The 20197-nt window shown below is 54.8% G+C and overlaps 1 protein-coding gene across 6 annotated transcripts in view; it reads left to right on the top strand.

Moving 5' to 3' along the window:
- Window positions 1-20091, top strand: part of RNF220 (ring finger protein 220) — a 216615-nt gene extending 196524 nt beyond the window's left edge. Inside the window, exons 1-11 of one of the 6 annotated variants that reach the window (XM_082455265.1) lie at window positions 78-301; window positions 434-476; window positions 4207-4328; window positions 4689-4821; window positions 13048-13144; window positions 13348-13434; window positions 13574-13629; window positions 13746-13824; window positions 17993-18101; window positions 18249-18323; window positions 19077-20091. In XM_082455265.1, coding sequence (XP_082311391.1) covers window positions 248-301; window positions 434-476; window positions 4207-4328; window positions 4689-4821; window positions 13048-13144; window positions 13348-13434; window positions 13574-13629; window positions 13746-13824; window positions 17993-18101; window positions 18249-18323; window positions 19077-19148 — 927 coding nt within the window. In that variant the 5' untranslated portion in view covers window positions 78-247 and the 3' untranslated portion in view covers window positions 19149-20091. Of the gene's footprint in view, window positions 1-77; window positions 306-433; window positions 477-4206; window positions 4329-4688; window positions 4822-13047; window positions 13171-13249; window positions 13435-13573; window positions 13630-13745; window positions 13825-17992; window positions 18102-18248; window positions 18324-19076 lie in introns of those variants that run through there. The other 5 variants (XM_082455267.1, XM_082455266.1, XM_082455263.1 and 2 more) reach the window with 5 other exon arrangements.
- The last annotated feature ends 106 nt before the right edge of the window (window positions 20092-20197 follow it).

Genomic DNA, 20197 nt, shown 5'->3' with positions numbered 1-20197 from the left:
AGCCCCCACCACTTCTTGAACTTTCACCCCCGGCGCGCGACGGCGGCGAGTCACGTGATCAAGGCCAACATGGCCGCCGCCGCCGCTGGGAGCTGAGGTGCCGCCGCCGCCGGGCAGCCGGGGGGAATCCGCCCACATCGCCGCCCTCGCCGGCCGGGCGGCCGCGGGGCCCGGAGCGCCGGAGGCCGGGGCTGGGGCGGCACCGCGCGGTGGCCACGGGGTCCCGCTAGAGCAGCCTCCGGCGGCTATGCCGAGGGCCCGGAGCGGCCGGCGGAGCAGGGGGGCCGGCGGGAGGGAGGAAGTAGGTTTGTTTATGGGCTGTTTGGGGCGGGGCAGGTCTGGACCGGGGGCTGGGGCTGGGGCGGGGGTCGGGACTCCAGGCCGCGCTGACACTCTCTTCTCTTTTTTGCATTTGCCCGGGATCTTTTCCCAGACCTTCTTGCGAGTGCGAGCCAACCGGCAGACCCGGCTGAATGGTGAGTCTTGAGCGGCCCCTCCCTCCGCCCCACCCCCGGCCTCCTCCCTCCCTCACTGCCTGCAGTTCCTGACTTCCCTGGGTCTCTTCGACATTAGGGCCCACTGGCTTCTTCACAGTCACAGCGTCTGAGTATGTGCTGACCAAGGCGGCCGCCCTCAGTTTCTCCATCTGTCTAGTGGAGGTTATGGTCCCCAGCTCTTGCGTGAGCCTCTCTAGGCCTTGAAGAACCTTGGGGGTCAGTAAGTGCCAGAGAATGAGAAACAAGCCACACAATTCCACGCGGGAGCTCAGTTTTGAATTTGCAAACTGCTGGGACCTCACTGTACAAGCCGGCAGGGCGCTGAGAATGTTTTTCTTCCAGTTTTTAATCAGTGCCCAGTAGTGTGAATACAGCCTCTCTGCTGAGACTTGACAATGCAGTGAGATCTGGAGTTCCCACGGCAACAAGAACTAACTCATCCCAGGGCTTTTTGAGTTATCAGTCGGCCCACATTTCACAAAGGTGATCAGCGTGGGCTCGACAGCTCTTAGAGGCCTTCTCTGAAAGCACTCCGTGTATGTACTACCTGGCAGGCCACCATCCCCCCCCACCTCCGCCCCGCGCCCCTTTTGGATTCAAACCTCTGGAACATTCCTATTTGCTGAACACAATTGAATGATCTAGTGTTTTGTGCTGGCTAGGATGTGGTATATATGGGGGTTGTTTGTAAGGGGCTTGGGGGTCTCTAGGCCAACTGGTGAGTGAGGCCATGGATGTTCAAGGTCCCCAGTTCCTGCCACTTGGTTTCTGCTGGGAGGCTGAGCCCCAGACTGGGAAAAGGAGAGCATTTATCATGGGCCGGCACCATGTTAAGCACCTTTATCATAACTGAGAGGGAGTGTTAACACACATTTTGTAGATGAGGAAACTGAGGCTGGGAGAGGTGAAGGTGATTTGTTTAAAACCACACAGCTGGGATGTAACTGAGCCATGGTTTGAACTGGTTTGTTTACTTCCAAAGCCTGTGCTTCTTGGACTATGCCATGCTACCTCCTTGGCAATACTTTGACTTGTCCTACTCAGTGGAAGCCTCTAGGTAGGGAGCAAACTTTCCCTATCATGTTTTAGTAAGCTTAGTTCAGGACTTAGAAGATGAATGGCAAGAAAATAAACCTGAATTGCTTATCTGAGAATTTCCAGGTGATGCCCAATCCATCAGGGACTTTCCTGGGACTACAAGGAATTTTCTGGCATGGGTGGCCTGGGCAAGGAGAGCATCCAGTATCATGCCTTCCTTGGCAATCCTATGAGATTCATTCCTTTATTCAATTATCAGTGTCTGTCATAGTCTCCTTCTTACCAGAGAGGCACTCCCTTGAGCTTTAGGCCGGGTAGGGAAGGAACCTTTGTACTGGCACACTGCTCCATACAGGCTTCTAGAAGTTTCAGGGTACCTTGCTCAATGCCTTTCTGATATCTAGCATCCCTTCTCCATCCTAGCCCTGCCTCTAGAGCAGTGGTCCCCAACGTTTTTGGCACCAGGGACTGGTTTTGGGTAAGACAGTTTTTCCACAGACTGGGGCGGGGGTGGGGGGTGGGGGGGAAGGATGGTTTCAGGATGAGTCAAGCGCATTACATTTATTGTGCACTTTATTTCTATTACTATTACATTGTAACATATAATGAAGTAATTACACAACTCACCATAATGCAGAATCAGTGGGAGCTCTGAGCTTGTTTTCCTGCAACTAGATGGTCCCATCTGGGGGTGATGGGACCACCTCAGCTCCACCTCAGATCATCAGACATTAGATTCTCATAAGGAGTGCACCACCTAGATCCCTCGCATGGGCAGTTCACAGTAGGGTTCGCGCTTCTGTGAGAATCTAGTGCTGCCGCTGATCTGACAGGAGGCGGACCTCAAGCCATAATTCGACCAATGGGGAGCGGCTGTAAATACAGATGAAGCCTCCCTCACTCACCCACCGCTCACCTCCTCCTGTGTGGCCCGGTTCCTAACAGGCCATGGACTGGTACTGGTCCATGGCCTGGGGGTTGGGGACCCCTGCTCTAGGGTGTCAAGATGGCCCAAGCCTGAGAGTCCAAGGTTTAGGGAAGTCAAGGTGAAGGAGTCTAGATCTTTGTCCACAAAATCAAGTGGGGCACCAGAACATAGTCACATCTCCTAGAGTGAGAGCACAGGAAATTGAAGAGACGGGCCAGGCTGCAGACCACGGTTTCTCAAACTCCATGCTCAGTCCTGGTGGGATGGTGGCTTTCTTGATGATTTGGCTCTTTCTAGGGCTACTCTGTTTTAGGGTTGGAGTAGCTCCCTGCCTCAGACCCTCAACAGGCAGGAGCCCCAAGTGCGTATTCTTGCAGACCTAGCACACTCACAGGATCAATCTTTGTTGATGCTGATCAGTTGGGGGCACTCGGGACAGGAGAGCCTTCTAAGCTATGGAGTCAGGCCTGGTTTCCTATGCTCCCTTTGCCACTTTTTAGCTACCTGGACAACTGCCTTGACTATCTTTTTCTGTTAAAATGGATAATACAACCTAGTTTCTGGATATAGAATAAAATGAGCTACCTTGTATAAGGTATTTGGCTCTGAACCTTACACACAATTGAAGCTCTAAACTGTAACTTATCGACTCTCACCTGCATCACCTTTCACCTGTGTCTTGCTCCCTAAACTGCATTGATGAGCTTTCCACCAGGGTCAGTATCCACAGGAAGTTCTTTCTGGCCTTGCAGTGGGGAACCCTTCCCTCCTTGGCTGGCTCCACCCCTATCCCCACCCCAGTCAGTCTGGTCTCAGAGTGGCTAGCTCTACTTCTACTGATGCATCACAGGAGGGGACAGAGGGAACAGAGTCCCTTGTTTTGACCCCTTCCTGCTTCAGTGACAGGAGGGCTGCAGAGAGGGATTAGTGAGCTAATTAGAAATGATCGTATCTCTCGGCATTAATTAGCAGTGCTGTGGGCTTGCAGCGTGCACTTTGGAATTGAGCCCCCTGCGGGACAGCATGGCAGGGAGCCTTCTGCCTCGAGGGCCTGCCAGCCCCTCCGCACTGATTAGAAATGATGGAACAGGTTTGGGTAGGCACAGTAAGAGCTACCCTCTCAAGGTATCTGGGCTGTCTGACTCAGATCCTCTATACCTTTATGACTGGGCCTCAGTCTCCTCTTCTGTAAAATGGGACCAGTGGACATGAGAGAAATTCTCACTGGGGTAATTCTACATAAGACAGTAAGGGCTGTACCTCAGGGCTCTTGGCCCAGGAACAAAGGGGTTTTAACTGATAAGTGAACAGCAGGCCAAATTAGGCCCCTGGAGGGACCTTGGATTCTAGCCAAGAAATGTTCTCTCAAGTTATGCTTCTTGACTCTAAAAGAGCGTATGGTCTTGGCCTTCTGGGGAGACACATAGCAAGCGCTAAGGAGAGCATCTTTGCTCACTGGATTCATTGAGCACTGCAGGTAGGAAGGTAAGGGTTGAGCTTGAGCCAGCTGTGGCCAAAGAGTGGACACTTCGCTGGCCTAGCACCAATCTCCTCCCCAGGTGCTCTTGGCAAGGTCCAGTCCCCAAAGGAGCCGAAGGTGCTGCATGATGAGGGCCAGATGAGGCACTGAACAAAAGGGCTAATGGCTGGCAGGAGGTCAGGATGTGTCAGCTCCACTGGGACCTTGGGAACTACAGTGACCGTCTGCCTGTTCTATGCTTTGTTTTCGGTTTCTCCATGCAGCTCGGATTGGGAAAATGAAACGGAGGAAGCAAGATGAAGGGCAGGTATGTCCCCTGTGCAGCCGCCCCCTGGCAGGATCGGAGCAGGAGATGAGTAGGCATGTGGAGCATTGCCTTTCTAAGGTAGAGGGGCCATCACCACCTACCTCCCCTCCCCTCCTTCCCCTGACACTAGCTGCTGACTGCCTCCAGATCTATGGGCTGTTGGGGTCTCCCTGTGGTCTCAGCAGCTTCTTCCTCTCTGTTCTTTGCTCTCTTCCTTTGCTTTCGCTCTCCCACTCCTCCCCTGGGGCTCCAGTGGAAAATTATTGGGGAAAAGCCCAGGTCTTTGACCTCTAGATTCATTTACTTCAAAGGAGCCCTAGAGCTGGGGGCCTGTGGGGCACACTGCAGCTTGGGGCTAGGGCTGTGCCTTCCTTGCAGGCCCTGGGGAGCAGGTAGGGATGGCCTGGGACCCGCATGATCCTGCTCTGCTCTTCACAGAGGGAAGGCTCCTGCATGGCTGAGGATGATGCCGTGGACATCGAGCATGAGAACAGCAACCGCTTTGAGGAGTATGAGTGGTGCGGGCAGAAGCGGATACGGGCCACCACTCTCCTGGAAGGTGGTTTCCGAGGTACAAGCAGCTGACACATAGGCAGTGGCACTCTGGTGGCCAGGCCTCTGCTGGGTATCCATCTGTTGGGAGCCAAGAGGCCAGGGCTGGTGGCTGGTCATCCATTCCACCACGTGCGAGCTGCTGCTGGCGGGGCTCCTTTGTGACCGTGCTGCCTGCCTGTGATGTGCATATTAAAATGGATGTATTTGGGTGGGGAAATGGAACTGTGAGGCTGCAAGCTAGGAGTGACGAGGGGGTCTCTCAGCCTCGGGTGATGCATTGAAGGTGACAGCCAAGCCACGTTAGCACCTGCATAAAATATTAAAGGGACGGTTATGCATTTATCACTCCATCCCTCTTAAGGCTGATAAATGAGAATCCAGCAACCTGCTGTACACCTCCAGCACTGGGGGCCCCGAGGGCTTCCAGGCAAACACATTGGATTCCCCCCGCCACCCCCCCGCTCCTCCTCCTCGGCCCCATGTCAGGGAAATCAGTTACAGAGGAGAGAGTGAGTTATGGCAAAATTTGACCTCCCATGAGCTTCATTGGTGAATCTAATTTTAGCTCTGATCCCATCTCTTCTCCCTGGGCGCCCTCTGCCCTGAAGCAAGAGGGGCCTGTGCCCAGCTGCTCCCTGCTTCCCTGGGACTCTCCCCTGCTGCTGCAGAGGACTCTGCAGGACCCTGCCCAGACCCACTACCTACTTGGCTCCTTGGAGAGATAAAGCTTGGCCCAGTGGCAGTCCCCCACCCCCACCAGGTCAAATAGCAGACTGGTAGGTGCCCAGGGTCGGTGTCCTCTTGTCAAAGCCTTCTGCCTTGGGCAGGGCAAAGGGGGAGCTGTCAGCCTCCCAGCCTCCAGCTCTTCTCTCTTTCTGTGCACAAGCACAGCTGGCACTGCAGCTTGTGGTCATTAAGTGAGCCAGTCTGCTTCCCATCTGCCTCCAGTTCTCTGGGCAACACCCTTGGGAGTAGTGCTGTGTCTGGTCCCTGGGGAATCTCACAGCAGCTGGGAGGAGGGTCTCTGCCTCATTGGGGGCAGTGCTTCTCGGGCTGGTGCTGAGGAGTGGTCCCCACAGTGCCATCCAGGGCAGACTGGGTACATGAAGGGGCCACGAGCCCAGGTGTGGCATTATGCTTCTGGGCTTCTCTCATATTGCCCAAGCGTTTGGGGACAAGCCAAAGTGTAAATCAGGAAGGTTAATCAGGCCAAACCGTTTCCCGATCCTGAGCGCTGAGGTGGGAGGATGTCCGTTTGCCATTTCACTTTGGTCCCATCCTGGAGTTTCCGAGTGTCTGAGGCCCAGGGAGGATGAGCAGCAAAGCCCAGGGTCCAGTGACTTGTACACACAGGTGTCTGTTCCAGGGGCAGTTCCAGGATGCCGCTCTGGGTTCGCTCTGTTGGGTGGCTGCAGATTTTCATATCTTCCATTACCGCGGCAAGTTTTTAGTCAGGTTTCTTGGCACAGAACTGGACCTGGTGGCTTCTGGGCACCAGACAGGGCTTAGGGGGATGAAGCTGCATGGGGCCTGCTGCTACAACCAAGTATTTCCCAGGTGCTGGGACGCACTTGCAGAGCGGGTGTGAGGGGCTCTTCAGCCCTATGGGCGGGTGTCAGTTTTCCCTGAGTGTTTACACTGTGAGGTTGTTCTTTTCAAGAATTCCTGAGAGGAGTTCAAAGGGGGCTTTTCTTTGAGCGATTTGGAGAGCGAGAATGAGAGTGAGACTTGAAGAGGGAATGGGGCCGGAGGTGCCTTTATCTGCAGAGAATTGCTCCGGCTTTCCTGATAGAAGCTGCTGCCGCCTCTTAAACAGCTTAGTGCAGTCAAAAGACAGGCAGACTTGAAAGGCTGTTTTACAGCGAGATCAGCAGGGGCCACGAGGCAGAGAGCAGGGCGCAGTGGAGCGGAGGAGGCTGAGGCTCCTCGGTGGGGGGTGCTATCAAAGGAGGCCCTGTCTGATCCTGACCGCCTCTGCCCCCGAAACCCTGTCTGCAGGAGCTGGCCATCTGTCAGTCTACCCTCCTTGGCCAGGACCGATAGGCCCCAACTCTTGGGGGGTTGGGTGTGGCCCCGCCAGGCGGGCTGGTGTCAGTGTAGCGCATTGATCGCCCGCCGGGCGGGCTGGGCCGCAAGCCGGGCAGCGCGTGCTTAATGTGATTGAAAGGCAGTTAAAATGGCGGTGACCTTTTCAGGAGGAATTAGATTGCCTGCCAAGACCGGTTAGAGGGAGTGATAACGCTGGCTGAAGAAGCTGCCCAGCCGACTTCAGAGAGAGGGAGCAGAGGCAGGATGAGCAGACGAGTGGTGAGGCCCATTTAAGCCGAGCTGTGCGTGCTGACAGAACAGAGATTGCCGTCCTTGTTAGATATGAAAGAATTGCAGATAAGTTCCTGTATCCGATCACCCCCTATCCCTCCTCCCAGACCAGGACCCCTTCATCATCCTCATCAAAGCTTCCCACCAGGCCCACTGGGAGATGGTCTGGTGGAGCAAATCGGTTTCCTTGAATGTATTCTGCCGTGGAACCAGTGAACAAGCAAGAGTTTTTGGTGGGACACTTGGCTGAGGGGAATGGGCCTTGGAGATGGGGCCTATGGTTACTGAGGGTGAGGCCCAGATTGCTTAGGCCTGGGAGTACTTGGAATTGGTATTTTAGGACAAAACGAAGGACCAGACAGAACAGGTAAGCACTCAGATAGGTCCAGCTGGAAGTGGATCTTTAAGAGTCTGAAGGAAGAGATAAAGTTTTCAAGAGAGTAGTTTGGAAGAAACTTTCAGTGACTAGGAAACGCTCTGGCCTTCTCAGTTCTCAGAAACACCCTGGGCTGCGTGCCTAAGCTATTGATTGTCCTCTCTGAACCTTAGGTTTGCTAACCTGCTAGTGCTGTTTCTCCCCACCCAGAGTTAATAACTGCATAAAGGGCAGCACATGGACCCTAGTACTTCACCAACATTCCCCTAAAAGAGCTCAACAGTTAGGGAAGAAAGACGCTCTTCTGGTGCCCTATGCCAGCCCTGGGCAGAGCAAGGGACCTCTAGGCTGGGCCACAGCGGAAACCTAATTATACAGCCCTTGGGGACAAACCTGCTCTTGCCTATAGTCAAAGGAGGTATGTGATGAATGAGCCCCAGCTCTCCTCATTGCCTGTCACCAGCTCCTGGGTCCCGGAGAAGAGACTTGTGGTGGGAGCTTTGGTCCCTCCTGTTTTGGTTGCCAGTGAAAGTTCACCCAGCTGGATTGGGGGAGCCTGGAGCTCATCATATCTGGAATGGACAGGCTGGAGAGAGAATATGGAATGGTTGGCTTCAGATAAGGTCACAGTGATGTGGTGGGCACATGAGTGGCGAGATGGAGGGATTTCCCAGGAGGTGGCACAGGAAGTGGAAGGTGCTGCAACTCCATCTTTGAGCCCTGGAGGGAAATGCATCCCTGGAATCCAGCACTGAGCCCCTTTGAATCAAACAGGTGGAGGACAGGGATGATACTAAGAGAACCCACTGTCCAGGGCCTCTGCCCTGCCCTTGTCCTGGCCTAGGGACTGCATCTTTCTCGAGTTCTTGCCTTAGATTTAGGCTGGTTCCATGTGGCCTGGGATGAGATGCCATGGAGAGGACAGGCAGGGCAGCTGTGGCACAGGTCTTTTAACTGGCTGTTGCTTGATAAAACTTCAGCTCCAGATTATGGGTCAAGGGGTTGAGAGGTGTTCTGAGCCCAGGGGCATGGAGAAATTGGCCTGGCCGTAGCTGCTGCCTCCTTTGCCGTGTTGGTTTCCAAAAGATGGGAACCCCAGATGCTAAAAATGTCCCCCAGCGCAGCCCTGCTGCCGGGTGCAGTCAGTGACAGGTGTTGGAACAGCCGACTGCTGCAGGCAGTGTTGGAATGGAGAGTGTTAGGGCTGCCACCTTCTACCTCCTTACCACCTTTAGTTATAACTGTTGGCTGCTGGGAGGGGCGAGGAGAGGTGGCAAGGAGCAGGGCACCTTCTTGTCCCCTGTGGCGACTGTCGGGATTTAATCGCCTTTTGGAACACAATTGTTAAGCCAGGACAGGGGGAGTACAGGCAGAAGGAGTAAGTATCAATGGTTTTAAACGGCGTCTGTCTCTCTACGTCTCTCCTGACGTGAGGCAGTGAAACACGTTATCGAGGAGGCCCGGAAAGTGGCTAAGTGCGTTTGACACACGCCAACTCCCTGCCTCCACACTGGATAATTGCATTGTCAACTGTTCAGCGAGGTGGCAGGTGACACTGCAGGCCGATTGATTGTCCCGCATCGCAGCTCCCCAGACTGTCAGCTCCCCAATCGATGGCGTTTACACAAGACACCGTAACTGCATCTGTAACTAATTCCAGTGTAAAACTCTCCGGAAGCTGCTGCTTTGCACCACCACCCTCAAACCACACCTTTGGAGAGCACAGGCCTCCAGAGGCCCCAGGACTCCTTTCTCCCTGGGCTCTGGTTTTGTTGGGAGCAGCAGGTGAGGAAATCGATGGCTCCTTTTTTGTGGTTTCATGTTCTAGGACGTTACTGCCCCCAGTAAGCGGGCATCTCCAGTTTCTCAATCGATGATCTGATCAATTGATCAAATTAACGCTGATTTTTTTCTCTCTCTCTCTCTTTGACCTAAGAAAAAAGGAGTTTATGAGAGGGGGGTCGTTTTTATAAAATTTAGGCTTTGCTTATCATATATGCACTTAACCCTCTCCCTTTCTATCGCTAGTGTCCAGTTGGAGGTTTTTTGCACCGCCCGTCCTCCCAGGACCAGGCTCCCGCTGCTGAGCATCACTGACTCTCAGGCTTAGTCTGCCTGTGGGCAGCAGCCCAGCCCTTTGTGCCACAATACAGTGGGGCTGAGCCTCAGCAAGGCGGCCTCCCTGGTGACTAAAGGGTACTCTGGGTCATCTTGCAGGTCCCAGGGGCAGAGTCCCTTCCCTGGATAGTAGCATCAGGAGTGGCAGCTTGCCTGTTATCCCCAGAGCTGCACAGAACAGGAGCCAGAGGCTTGGAAAGGAGTACTCCGTGCCATCTTGCCTCTGAGTACTGGCTTGGGATGTTCCAGCAGCTGAGAACATAAAATGACTGGAGCCTTCTTCTCAAATCAGGGTGGGGGGGGGGGCGCAAGCTGGCAGGGGCGCTGTCTGCATAAAACGGCTTTATGGCCATTTCTTTTTATTATGATTCTGCCAGAAGTCAGCAAGTGACATTTCATTAAGAAAATAAAGTTTAATGTGCTGGGAAGGAGGTTGGAGCTGGCTGGGGCAGCACAAGAGTGAAATTGGTGGTGGCAGCCTGTTCTGAACACCTGTGGGGGTAGGGAGAGGTTCCCAACATCTGTCTCTGCTGGGGGATGGGGTCAGCGTCAGAGGAAACTGCTCAGACCAGAGACAGGCCTTCTCCTTGGCAAACAAGATGTGTTGTGCTCTCCATCCTGCCAGGCTGGTCAAGGCAGCAGAAGGTCGTGGCTCACCCGAGAGCTGGGGTCTGAGAGGGAGGGTTGTGGCCTGAGAGGTTTCTCCAGGCCACCAGCTAATCAGGCCTTGGCTTTCTGGCACAGGGCTCCCAGGACCTGATAGAACAGCATTGTTGGCATTAAGCCATTACTGCTCGGGTGTGTTGTATGGCACCCTCTGTGGGCCTGGCCAGCTCTGTGCTGGATGACGCTGAGATCACAGACTTGGGCTTTCATTCTGGTAAGGGACAGTGACAATACGTGGTAATAAATACGATTTTGGAGTTGCACAGGAGCCTGGATGGACGCCACGGAAGGGACCCCTATGCAGAAATGTCTGGGGACGTCTCGTCCACACTCAGCACCTTGAGGGTAGGAATCAGGTCTGGAAACACTGTCCTCAGTGTCAAGCCAGGCAGAGGGTGAGTTCGATAAAGGTTGAGAGAATGTTGAGGTGAGTTCATTCAGGAAGTATTTATAGAGCAACTACCATGTGTAGGCACTATGAATAGAAGGCATGATTGAGAAGAGTCAGACTCGCAGAGTGAGCAGGAATTTGTTCTGTAGACCAAGAGGGAGATGTTTCTAGGCAGAGATAACAGGAAGTACAAAGGCATGGGGGCATGAGAAAACATGCAGGACTTGGGAAACCACAATAGCTAGGTTCCACTGGAGTACAAGACCTGGTTCAGGCCTGCTAGGCAATGCGACTGCAGAGATAAGGACTTCGGCCACGGGGCTGCTTTATGTGTTGAGAAGCTAGGACTTTTCCTGGCAGTTCGGCGGTGCCCCGTTTTCTCAGCTGTGCCGTGGGAGCCATACTGGGCTGAGGAGTGGTGCCAGGATTCTCAGCTTTGCTTCTCGCCCACCCAAAAGGCAGGGCTGGGCAGGGTCAGGCAGGCCCTGGCTAAGCCAAGGATGTGAGGCTGACTGCTGAGCTGCATGTACTTGGGGGAGGGAGGTTGGCAGAGCTCGGGAGGCGCAGGCTGTAAGTGAACCTGACGGCCACATTCTGATTGATGGCGGAGTTTGTCTCCCAAACTGTCAGAGGGTTTATAGAGGTGCCATTCACCCACAAGGCAGGAATTGCTTGTCAGGACACTTGGCCATGAACAGTAGACAGGGCTGTAACTTGGTGTTTTCTCAGCTTAAGGGCCCCGCTGCTGACCTGCCTGCTGCCTCGAGTTTGTTGGTGCCTCAGTGTGGAGGGAAGATGAGGACTGGCAGGGAGGGGTGGAGCCTGGGCAGTGCCTGGCCTCTCTCTTTCCCTGGTGCTGCTTACCTCTGGGATGGGTGGAACCTTTGTGAGACCAGAGACCAGAGGTGCAGGAGGGAGAAGAAGGATCAGGAAGAAAGTGCTTTCGAAATGGGCTTGAAAGGTGGAGGACATTCCAGATGGAGGGGAGAGCATGAGCAGGACACGGCGACGTTTGAGGTGCAGTAAGTAGTCTATCCGTATATGTGGAGCTTATGGAGTGAAGTGAGAGAAAGAGGGAAGGTGGAGAAGTGGGGGCATCCGGAGCTTAGCGGGTCTAACTGAGGAGCTGGGACCTGGTCGTGCGTGCAGAGGGGAGCTGCAGACACTGCTGGAGCAGGGAAAAGGAGGGTCAGAGCTCTAAGGTAACAGGGTGAAGGAACAGGCGAGAGGCGTGACAACCCGTTACATGTCTGTTGCCCTGATGAGCGTGTTAAGACCCTGGAAGTGGGAAGAATGAACAAGAAATGTCTGAGATCATGAGGCAGAACCCTGAGCTGCTTCACACCTCTGATTCCACTCAACCCAGATCCCATCGCTTTCAGCCCCTTTTGTTCCCGGCAGGGCTGTTCCACTGGCTCATGAGATGTGGTCTGAGATGGGGACCACTGGGAGAAGACACGGGCGGGGAGGGAGAAGCAGCTTTGTGATCACTGGCCCTGGGCCATCAGGAAGGGTGGTCCTGGGAGTCAGACCACATGGCAGGTGAGCGGGCCTGGAGTAGCTTCAGCAACTCAGTGCCTTACATCACCGCTGCCACTGGCCGAGAGTCCGCCTGTGGCTGTGCCAGATGCACCTCGGTGAGCTCAGCTGCCTGCCCGGCCCTTGGCCCTGCCTCCGCCCACCTGCTTGCCTCCATGGACTGCTTCGTGAAGCAGGTGTGCGTGCTTGTCCTCCCTCGGCCATCCCTTCTTAATCCCTTTATAACTGCACTTGTCCAGGAATCTGGGCTGAGTGAGGTTGGGATGAATAATTAATGTCAGGCGCTTCAGACACCAAATATTTGAACAGCTGCCTGGTGTTTTTGCTGGCAAGGACCTGACGGCCAAAACCAGGACGTTGGCTGGGGTCCCGCTGTATGGCTCCGACGGGCCTTTGCCAGCCTACTCTCCCTTCTGGTAGACTTGTCAGGCTGGACCCTGGGACACGGGATGCCCAGGTCCTGGGTGGGGGTGGCCTTGTAGACCTGAATGTCTCTGTCTTCTTCCTGCTCTTCTTAGACCTGGAAGACAGGTGTTCAGCAGGCCTAGACTAGGTGTCTCCTGAGGACCTGACCTAGTGTATGAATGGGCTAGTTTATAAGCAGAGACCACTTGGAGCAGGAGGCAGTGCAGAGAAGGCTGAGGTATGCAGAGTGAAAAGGACTGAAATGTTAGTCAAGAGCACCCAAGTTTCTTGGCTCTCTATATCCCAAGCCCAAGTTTCTGTTTGGCCTTACCTAGCCCAAAACCTGACCCGTACCTAGGGAAACAGAAGGGGTACCCTTGGACTCGTCTTGCTGGCCCCAGGCCCTCCTCATATCCTGCTTCCCACAGGCTCTGGCTTCGTCATGTGCAGCGGCAAAGAGAATCCGGACAGTGATGCTGACTTGGATGTGGATGGGGATGACACTCTGGAGTATGGGAAACCACAGTATCCTTGGGGCACTGCGGGACAAGGTGGGGCTGGTGGGACAGTCCAAAGGGAATAAGAAAAGTAGCGAGCACCTCCGGTCACTCATCCACACCACCCCCCCAGGGTCAGTGTCTCAGCTTGGGCCGGGGGAGCCCTCCTGAGGATTCAAGCCTCATGGCCCACCGCAAACTAGGATCCATTGTCCTTGACCACCATGCCAGATACACGGAGGCCGACGTCATCCCCTGCACAGGCGAGGAGCCCGGTGAAGCCAAGGAGAGAGAGGCACTCCGGGGCGCAGTCCTAAAGCAAGTGTGGGCACAGGCTTGGGCGGGTGGGTTAGAGGGATGGGAAGCCCTGAGGTGGGTGTCAACCCAGTACCCGCCCTCAAGGTTATCCTGCCTGCCTTCAGGGCTCACTTCGTTCTTCCTCCTTCCTTTCCTCTAGTGGTGGCCCTCCCAGCACACGCATCACACCTGAGTTCTCTAAATGGGCCAGTGACGGTAAGTCCTGACGCAGGTTAGGAGTGATGGGGGGTGGTAGTGACTGCCTCAAGCCCAACCCCTCACCTGTGCTGCCCAGTCTGGCCAGAGTGTGAGTTGCCTCTCTGTCCCAGCAGAGATGCCATCTACCAGCAATGGTGAGAGCAGCAAGCAGGAGGCCATGCAGAAGACCTGTAAGAACAGTGACATCGAGAAGTGAGTGTTTGGCCAGGAGGGAGGCCCGGGGAACCACAGCTCAGTTGGAGGGCGAGGGGCCCTTTGCTAGCAGGAAGGCCTGCTGCCCTGGGCACACAGCCGACGGTGGGTGCTGAGCATGCCTCTGTGAATTGATCGCTGGGCCCAGGCCCTGGGAGCCTTGGTGGAGGGAGGAGCAGTCAGCCTGCCTGCCCGCCCGCTGCAGAGGCCTCCGCCCAGGGAATGTGATGTATGGCCGCCCAGCCCAGCCAGCACACTTGATTCATCTCCAGTTTCTGTTTCTTAATCGGGAGCTAAATTGGTTTCATTTTTCTTGTCCCGGGTGGCGCTTGCAGTGGGTTTTAGGCAGGAGTATTGGGTCTCATCACTTCTGGTAGGAATTTTTGGTCCGTGTTCTCAGGCAGGGGAAAAGGGGATCCGTTAGCACTTCCCCCAGGTTTGGGCAACCCCTGGCCTGGATCCTCAGGAGCCACCAGGATTTGAAATCAGCAGGGCACCTTAGTGCCTTTCCAGAAGCCCAGGCAAGGCCAGTTCTGGCCCCAGGAGGTGGCATTGTCCAGTTCTGGCTGCCTGGAGCTGCTGCCATTGGCCATTACCTAACTCCTAACACCCACCCCTCCCTCCTCTCGAGGCTAGGTTGCCCAGGGTTAAAAGGCAGCCTCTTCATTCCAGGGCCAGTGTTCCATCTTGCCTTCTGCCAGGAGAGTGGATTGCAGGCCGGTGCAGGGCCGGGTCGGTGGCCCAGGGTCACCTCCCATTTGTTTCCCTCCATTTTGTGTTGTCATAAATTCATTCCAGCCCGTTGTGGTTGATCAGTTTATCTCGGCCAGGGCCGTGAGTGCTGCTGGCATGATGTATGGGCCGCAGCGCGGGGCCCAGCTGCCCATGAATCACCGCAGCTGCTCCATGTCAGCGCCGGAGCGGGCCGCACGGGTTCGGCGCAACCAGCTTTGGGGGGGGGGGGAGGAATGACGTATGGATGTTTATTTAATAATTCTCTCCTACTCCAGCTGAGTGGGGCGGGCAGGGCTGTAAGGGGCACCCACCCTCATCTGGAGGGGCTGCTCATAAATCAGAAAGACAAGATCATTAATCAGGGATGGCGCCCAAGGGGGAGGTGGGGGCCAGAACCAGTGGCCATCCATGAAGGTCCTACCCTCTGAGGGCTGGGGGAGCTGGGGACTGTCCCACCTGTGTGAGCACAGGCACCAGTGGGCAGGGCTGTCTGGGATGAACTGGGGATTGGCTCAGTCATGTGCAGAGATCTCCATTGGGTCTGGATTTGCCAAGATTAGGGCCCTTCAGTCCCCATGATGTCTCTCTTCCCCGTACACATTATGGGTTCCCATCCTAGATCTTTTTCACAACCTAGGGAAGGAGGAAGGCAGGAAGACATGGCTTCTTCCAAGAAATTCTCCACCCCATACCCCAGAGGGGCTCAGGAATAGCTCACAACCTACCTGGGTCAGGGGCCTGGAGGATTGGATATTTCACCAGAGCAAAGAATAGAGGCCAGTCATGTGCCGAGCAAATCCAGGGGAGGGTGAGCTCTGGAATTGGATGTGGCCTTGGAGCCTTTGGAGATGGAAGTGGGAAATGGCTTCATTCTCTCCTGAAGCCCCATCCTTTTTGCCTTCCCAGCTCTAACTCATTCTCTGGTTTGGGGTTTGACAGTTAGTTTTCTACTCTGGGGTAGGCTGCCCCCAGCTCCAGGCCTTGGTTTCCCAACCTTTGAAATAACCTCATAGGATCAGCCTGGTCCTTGGAGAGGAAGGGAACACAGCTACCCATCCTTGTCTCCTTGTCAGGAACTTACCAGCAGTCCAGGTGGGGATGGCACATAGAGCATTGGGCAAAATGCCTGGGGGAGGAGCCAGCTGTGCAAGTGCTTGTGAGGAAGGAGGGGATGGTAAAAGCTTTCCAGAGCTGGAAAGTTGAATGGATGCTCCCAGGAAATCCGCCAATGCCAGGAGGAGTTGTAGTCAGAGCCTTTCTCGGCTTCCCTGGAGAGAGGCAAGGCAGAAAGAATCATGGACCCATGGAGTGATGGATCTAGAGCATCCCTGACATAGGGACACAGCCATCAGGAAGTCACATTCTGTGTCACTGCTAGTGCCCTAAAAGAGAAAGGTCAGAGATCAAAGTTCATTGCTGCCCATGAAATGTTTCCCACCATCCTACCCATGCCCCCCCATTACCACTTACACCCAGCAGGGACAGACTACCTGTAAGCTTTCAGGCTTTCTGGGCCAACTGTCTCCCCTAAGCTGGCAAGACAGGCCACCCTAGGAGATGGTCCTTGCCCACACACCACCCTTGTGATTCTACCTCAGCTGACTGAATACACCCTTTAAACCTCAGCTCTTACCCTTTACAGCCCTCTTCCAACATTCTCAACAACTTCCTGTAAATTGCCTGTAAGATAAACTTTCCTTTCTGATTGCGGCATCTGGGGCTTCTTGGACACAGTCTCCTTTCCCAGTGTAGCACCTTCTGCTTACTCAGAAGTGAGCCGTCCAGCCAGATGGGACTCTAGGGCCTCTAGGCCTTGGTTCCCACTGTTCCCTCAGCCTGGAGGCCTGTCTCCTCCTGGGTGTAGCCAGTGTAGGGTAGTGGTTACTTACACAGTTACTGGTTGATCACAGAATCAGTCTGCCAGGGTTTGAATCCCATCTTCCCCACTCTGTGAACCTTGGACAGGCTACTTAATGTTTCTGTGCTTTAGTTTCTTCATATATAAAATAGGAGTATTAGGATCTCCTCATGGGGTTTTTGTGAGGTGTAAATAAGATAATTACTTTTAATCCCTCAGTACAATCCCTGGCATTTAGTAAGTGCTTAATACATTTTAGCTCTTTTATTTGTATTATTGTCATTATTATTCCCTAAAGCCTGTCTCCAGTGCCATCTTTTCTACTCCTCCAGGAAGCATTCTTCCTCCTGTGAGCCTCTCCAGGTTCTGTTGACTTGTTTTAGGAGAGGTGGAAGGGATCACTCTTTAGAATAGTCCTAGCTATTCCCTGTTCAGTATTGCAGCTCAGAGAGTCTTCAGGAAGTTGTAGGGACCTTGTGCAGGGCTTGGACTACAGGTGAGGACCAACAGGACATTTGACATGCCTAGGAAGAAGCAACCAGGAGCCCTTGAGGTAGGCTAGGACTGTAGCCCAGGGGCCTCATCAGTCCCCGCATTTCTCACTCTCCCTGGGGGTTAGACCAGCTATTTCTTCAGCAGATGTTTATTCATACTCACATGCCTAGTATGGCATGGCTAATGTTCAGAGGCAGTATTGGTGGAGTGAGCAGCTTGCCCTCAGGGAAGTGAGTCTAGCAGTGACAGGCATTTGTGGTTATACTGCTATGGTGAAGCCCAGTGCAGGGGCTGGAAGAGCACAGAAGGCACAGCCACCATTGGGGTACTGGCTGGGGGCTTGGAAAAGGCTTCTGGGAGGAGGTGGGAACTAGGCCTGAATGATGAGATGGGACTAGTGAGTTAGGAGGTTGGGGTGATCCAGAAGAAGCAGAAAGTGCTGAGAGGCCAGTGGAGTGAAAAATGGTGGGGTGTGTGGGGAAACTCAGGAGTTTGGCATGAATGGAGCATAAAGTACGTGGCAGGGCACTGAGGGATGCAGCTGGCGGGGACCGGCCCAAGGAGGCCCTTGTAAGCTTGTGGAGAGTTTGGTGGAGCTTTATTCTGAGGTAGACACTAAAATGTTAGAAGGAGAAGTGGTCAGGTTTGCAGAATTCTAGGTGCTAGGAGAACAGAATGGAATGAGGGGACTGGAGGCTGAGAGGCCATTCAGGTTGGTGGCACAATCCACAGAGGAAATCATGAGCACCTGGACTAGGGGTGGTAGCTATGGAAAGAAGTGGAGATGCCAGAGATATTAGGAGCTAGATGACAGATTCTGGATGTCAGGAGTGACTGGGAAGAAGTGGTTTGAGAATGGTTCCCGGGTATCTGGTTTAGAAATTCACCAGGATGGAGGTGGAGGAGCAAGGAGGGTGAGGAGTGCAGTTCTGGAATGTGGAGTTTTCGGATCTGGGATATGGGTGGGTGTCTAGCAGACATCTATATATGTGATTCTGGAATTCAAGGGAGTTGTAGGCTGGAGGTTCAGGTTAGGGATGCCAGCCTGCTGCCTGCCCAGGTATGCCATCCTCTTTGCAGAATCACCGAAGATTCAGCTGTGACCACGTTTGAGGCACTGAAGGCTCGGGTCAGGGAACTTGAGCGGCAGCTATCCCGTGGGGACCGTTACAAATGCCTCATCTGCATGGTGAGAGGAAGGGAACCTCGGGCGCCCTTGCTCAGGCTTCAGTGCTCCCTGGGGGTTGGAGAGGGTCTCTGCCCTGTGATCTGGGCCCTTCAGAGGGTGGGACAGCCTCAGAGTGACCCCTCCCTTCTCTGCCCATTTTCTCCCTAGGACTCCTACTCGATGCCCCTAACGTCCATCCAGTGTTGGCATGTGCACTGTGAGGAGTGCTGGCTGCGGACCCTGGTGAAGTGGCATGGGGGTCGGGAGTGGGTGGCCATTTGGGGGTACTGCCCAGATGTCCATGCTTATGCTTGAGCCTGCTTCGGGAGAGGAGGAGCGAGGGGCAGGGGGAGCAGAAGCATAGACCACAGCCCGAAGCCAGGATGTTCACCCCCAAGCTCACTGCCCTCCCTCCTCCCCCACCCAGGTTTATTAAATTCTCCCCACGCGTGGGTTCTCTGCCTGCTCCCTTCCCCCGTCCCCCCACCCCAGCAGGCCCACGCATTACACACAGAAGTGAGATCCCGGGTCAGGAGGAGGCTGGGTGTGGGTGAGCAGGACCAGGGCCTCAGCCCCTCCCCCTCCCATTACTAAGCTCCTTCTGCTCCTGCCCCTGTTCTTCGCTCGGGAGCAGCCATTAAAATGTCGCCCGGAGACAGCAATAAAAGGCCCGGACGTGGGCTCTGTGTCCTGATCAAAGGCCGCGTGTAATCTCGTTAGGGCCGCGGCAGCCACAGCTGGACCCAGCCTTGTTCTCATTACTGGGGCTCCCGCCGCGGGCCTGGCCAGCCGGTTTGATCCTGGCGTCTCCCCAACACAGGAGTGTGCCTGCCTGCTCACAGAGGCCGCCCATGCCTCCCCAGCCCAGGTGGGCAGGACCGATCCGAGGTCCCAGCACACAGCTGGTTCGGGGAGATGCGGCTGCAGGCCCAGGGGCTCACACGAGCAAATGTGCGGCACAGGGTATAACCAGAGCCCTCCCTGTTCTCCCTGCAGGGTGCCAAGAAGCTCTGCCCTCAGTGCAACACCATCACAGCACCCGGAGACCTGCGGAGAATCTACTTGTGAGCTAGCCACCCCAGGCAGGCCTTGCCTCGAGCGCCCCACCTGCCCCGCCTGTGACGTGACCCCCCCCTTGTACATACTTGCACACAGGTTCCCCGTGTACATACATGCACACACATGAACGCGCACACACATGCACACACACAGGACTCGAGCCAGAGTGGAGGCTGAGGCCCAGGCCCTGCCTGCTGGCTCCCACCAAGATTGGGGACCATACCTGTTCCAGGTTCCGTTCCCAGGGTGGGGCAGGGAGGTGGGGGTAGGGGGAGTAACCAGGCAAGGCTCCTGAGATCCAGCCCCCACGACTGACAGACGGACAGACAGACATGCAAACACCAGACTGAAGCACATGTAATATAGACCGTGTATGTTTACAATGTTGTGTATAAATGGGACAACTCCTCACCCTCTACCCCGTCCCCTCCCCTTTGGTTGTATGATTTTCTTCTTTTGTTAAGAACACCTGGAAGCAGTGCCTCCTTTAGGGCTGGCTGGGGGCTCGGCCCATCCACCTTTTGGGGTGCCTGCCTCTCCCCCTCCCTCTCCCTCTCCCGTGGTTCTCTTCCCTCTCCCATGTGCTCGGTGTTCAGTGGTGTATATTTCTTCTCCCAGACGTGGGGCACGTGCCCCAAGGGACGTGATCCTCTCCTTAGTCTTAGCTCCTGGGGCTCTTCATAAGGAGTTGGGGGAGGGGGGAGGCACAGGAAATGGGAACCGAGCTGACGCAGGGGCTGAGACTGGGGCTGGATGACGGTGCTCCTAGCTACCCAGCCTTCTGCAGAGAACCTTCCCTGGGATTAGACTGCTGTTCCCAGGGAAAAGTGTTGTCTCCCCTGCCCTTCTTGTGGGCCCCATGGTGTGATGCTGTGTCTGTATATTCTATACAAAGGTACTTGTCCTTTCCCTTTGTAAACTACATTTGACATGGATTAAACCAGTATAAACAGCTGCTGCCTCTGTGCATGTGTATAGGGAGGGGTGGATGATGGGGTGGTATGAACAGAGGCAGTTAAGGGGTTAATTCCTGGCCGCAGTGTGGGAAAGGACTTGGC

The sequence above is a fragment of the Balaenoptera physalus genome (assembly GCF_965194825.1).
Source record: "Balaenoptera physalus genome assembly, chromosome: 1".
NCBI lineage: Eukaryota > Metazoa > Chordata > Mammalia > Artiodactyla > Balaenopteridae > Balaenoptera > Balaenoptera physalus.
The sequence above is the reverse complement of the archived record's forward strand: the minus strand, read 5'-3'. Positions and strand labels throughout refer to the sequence as shown.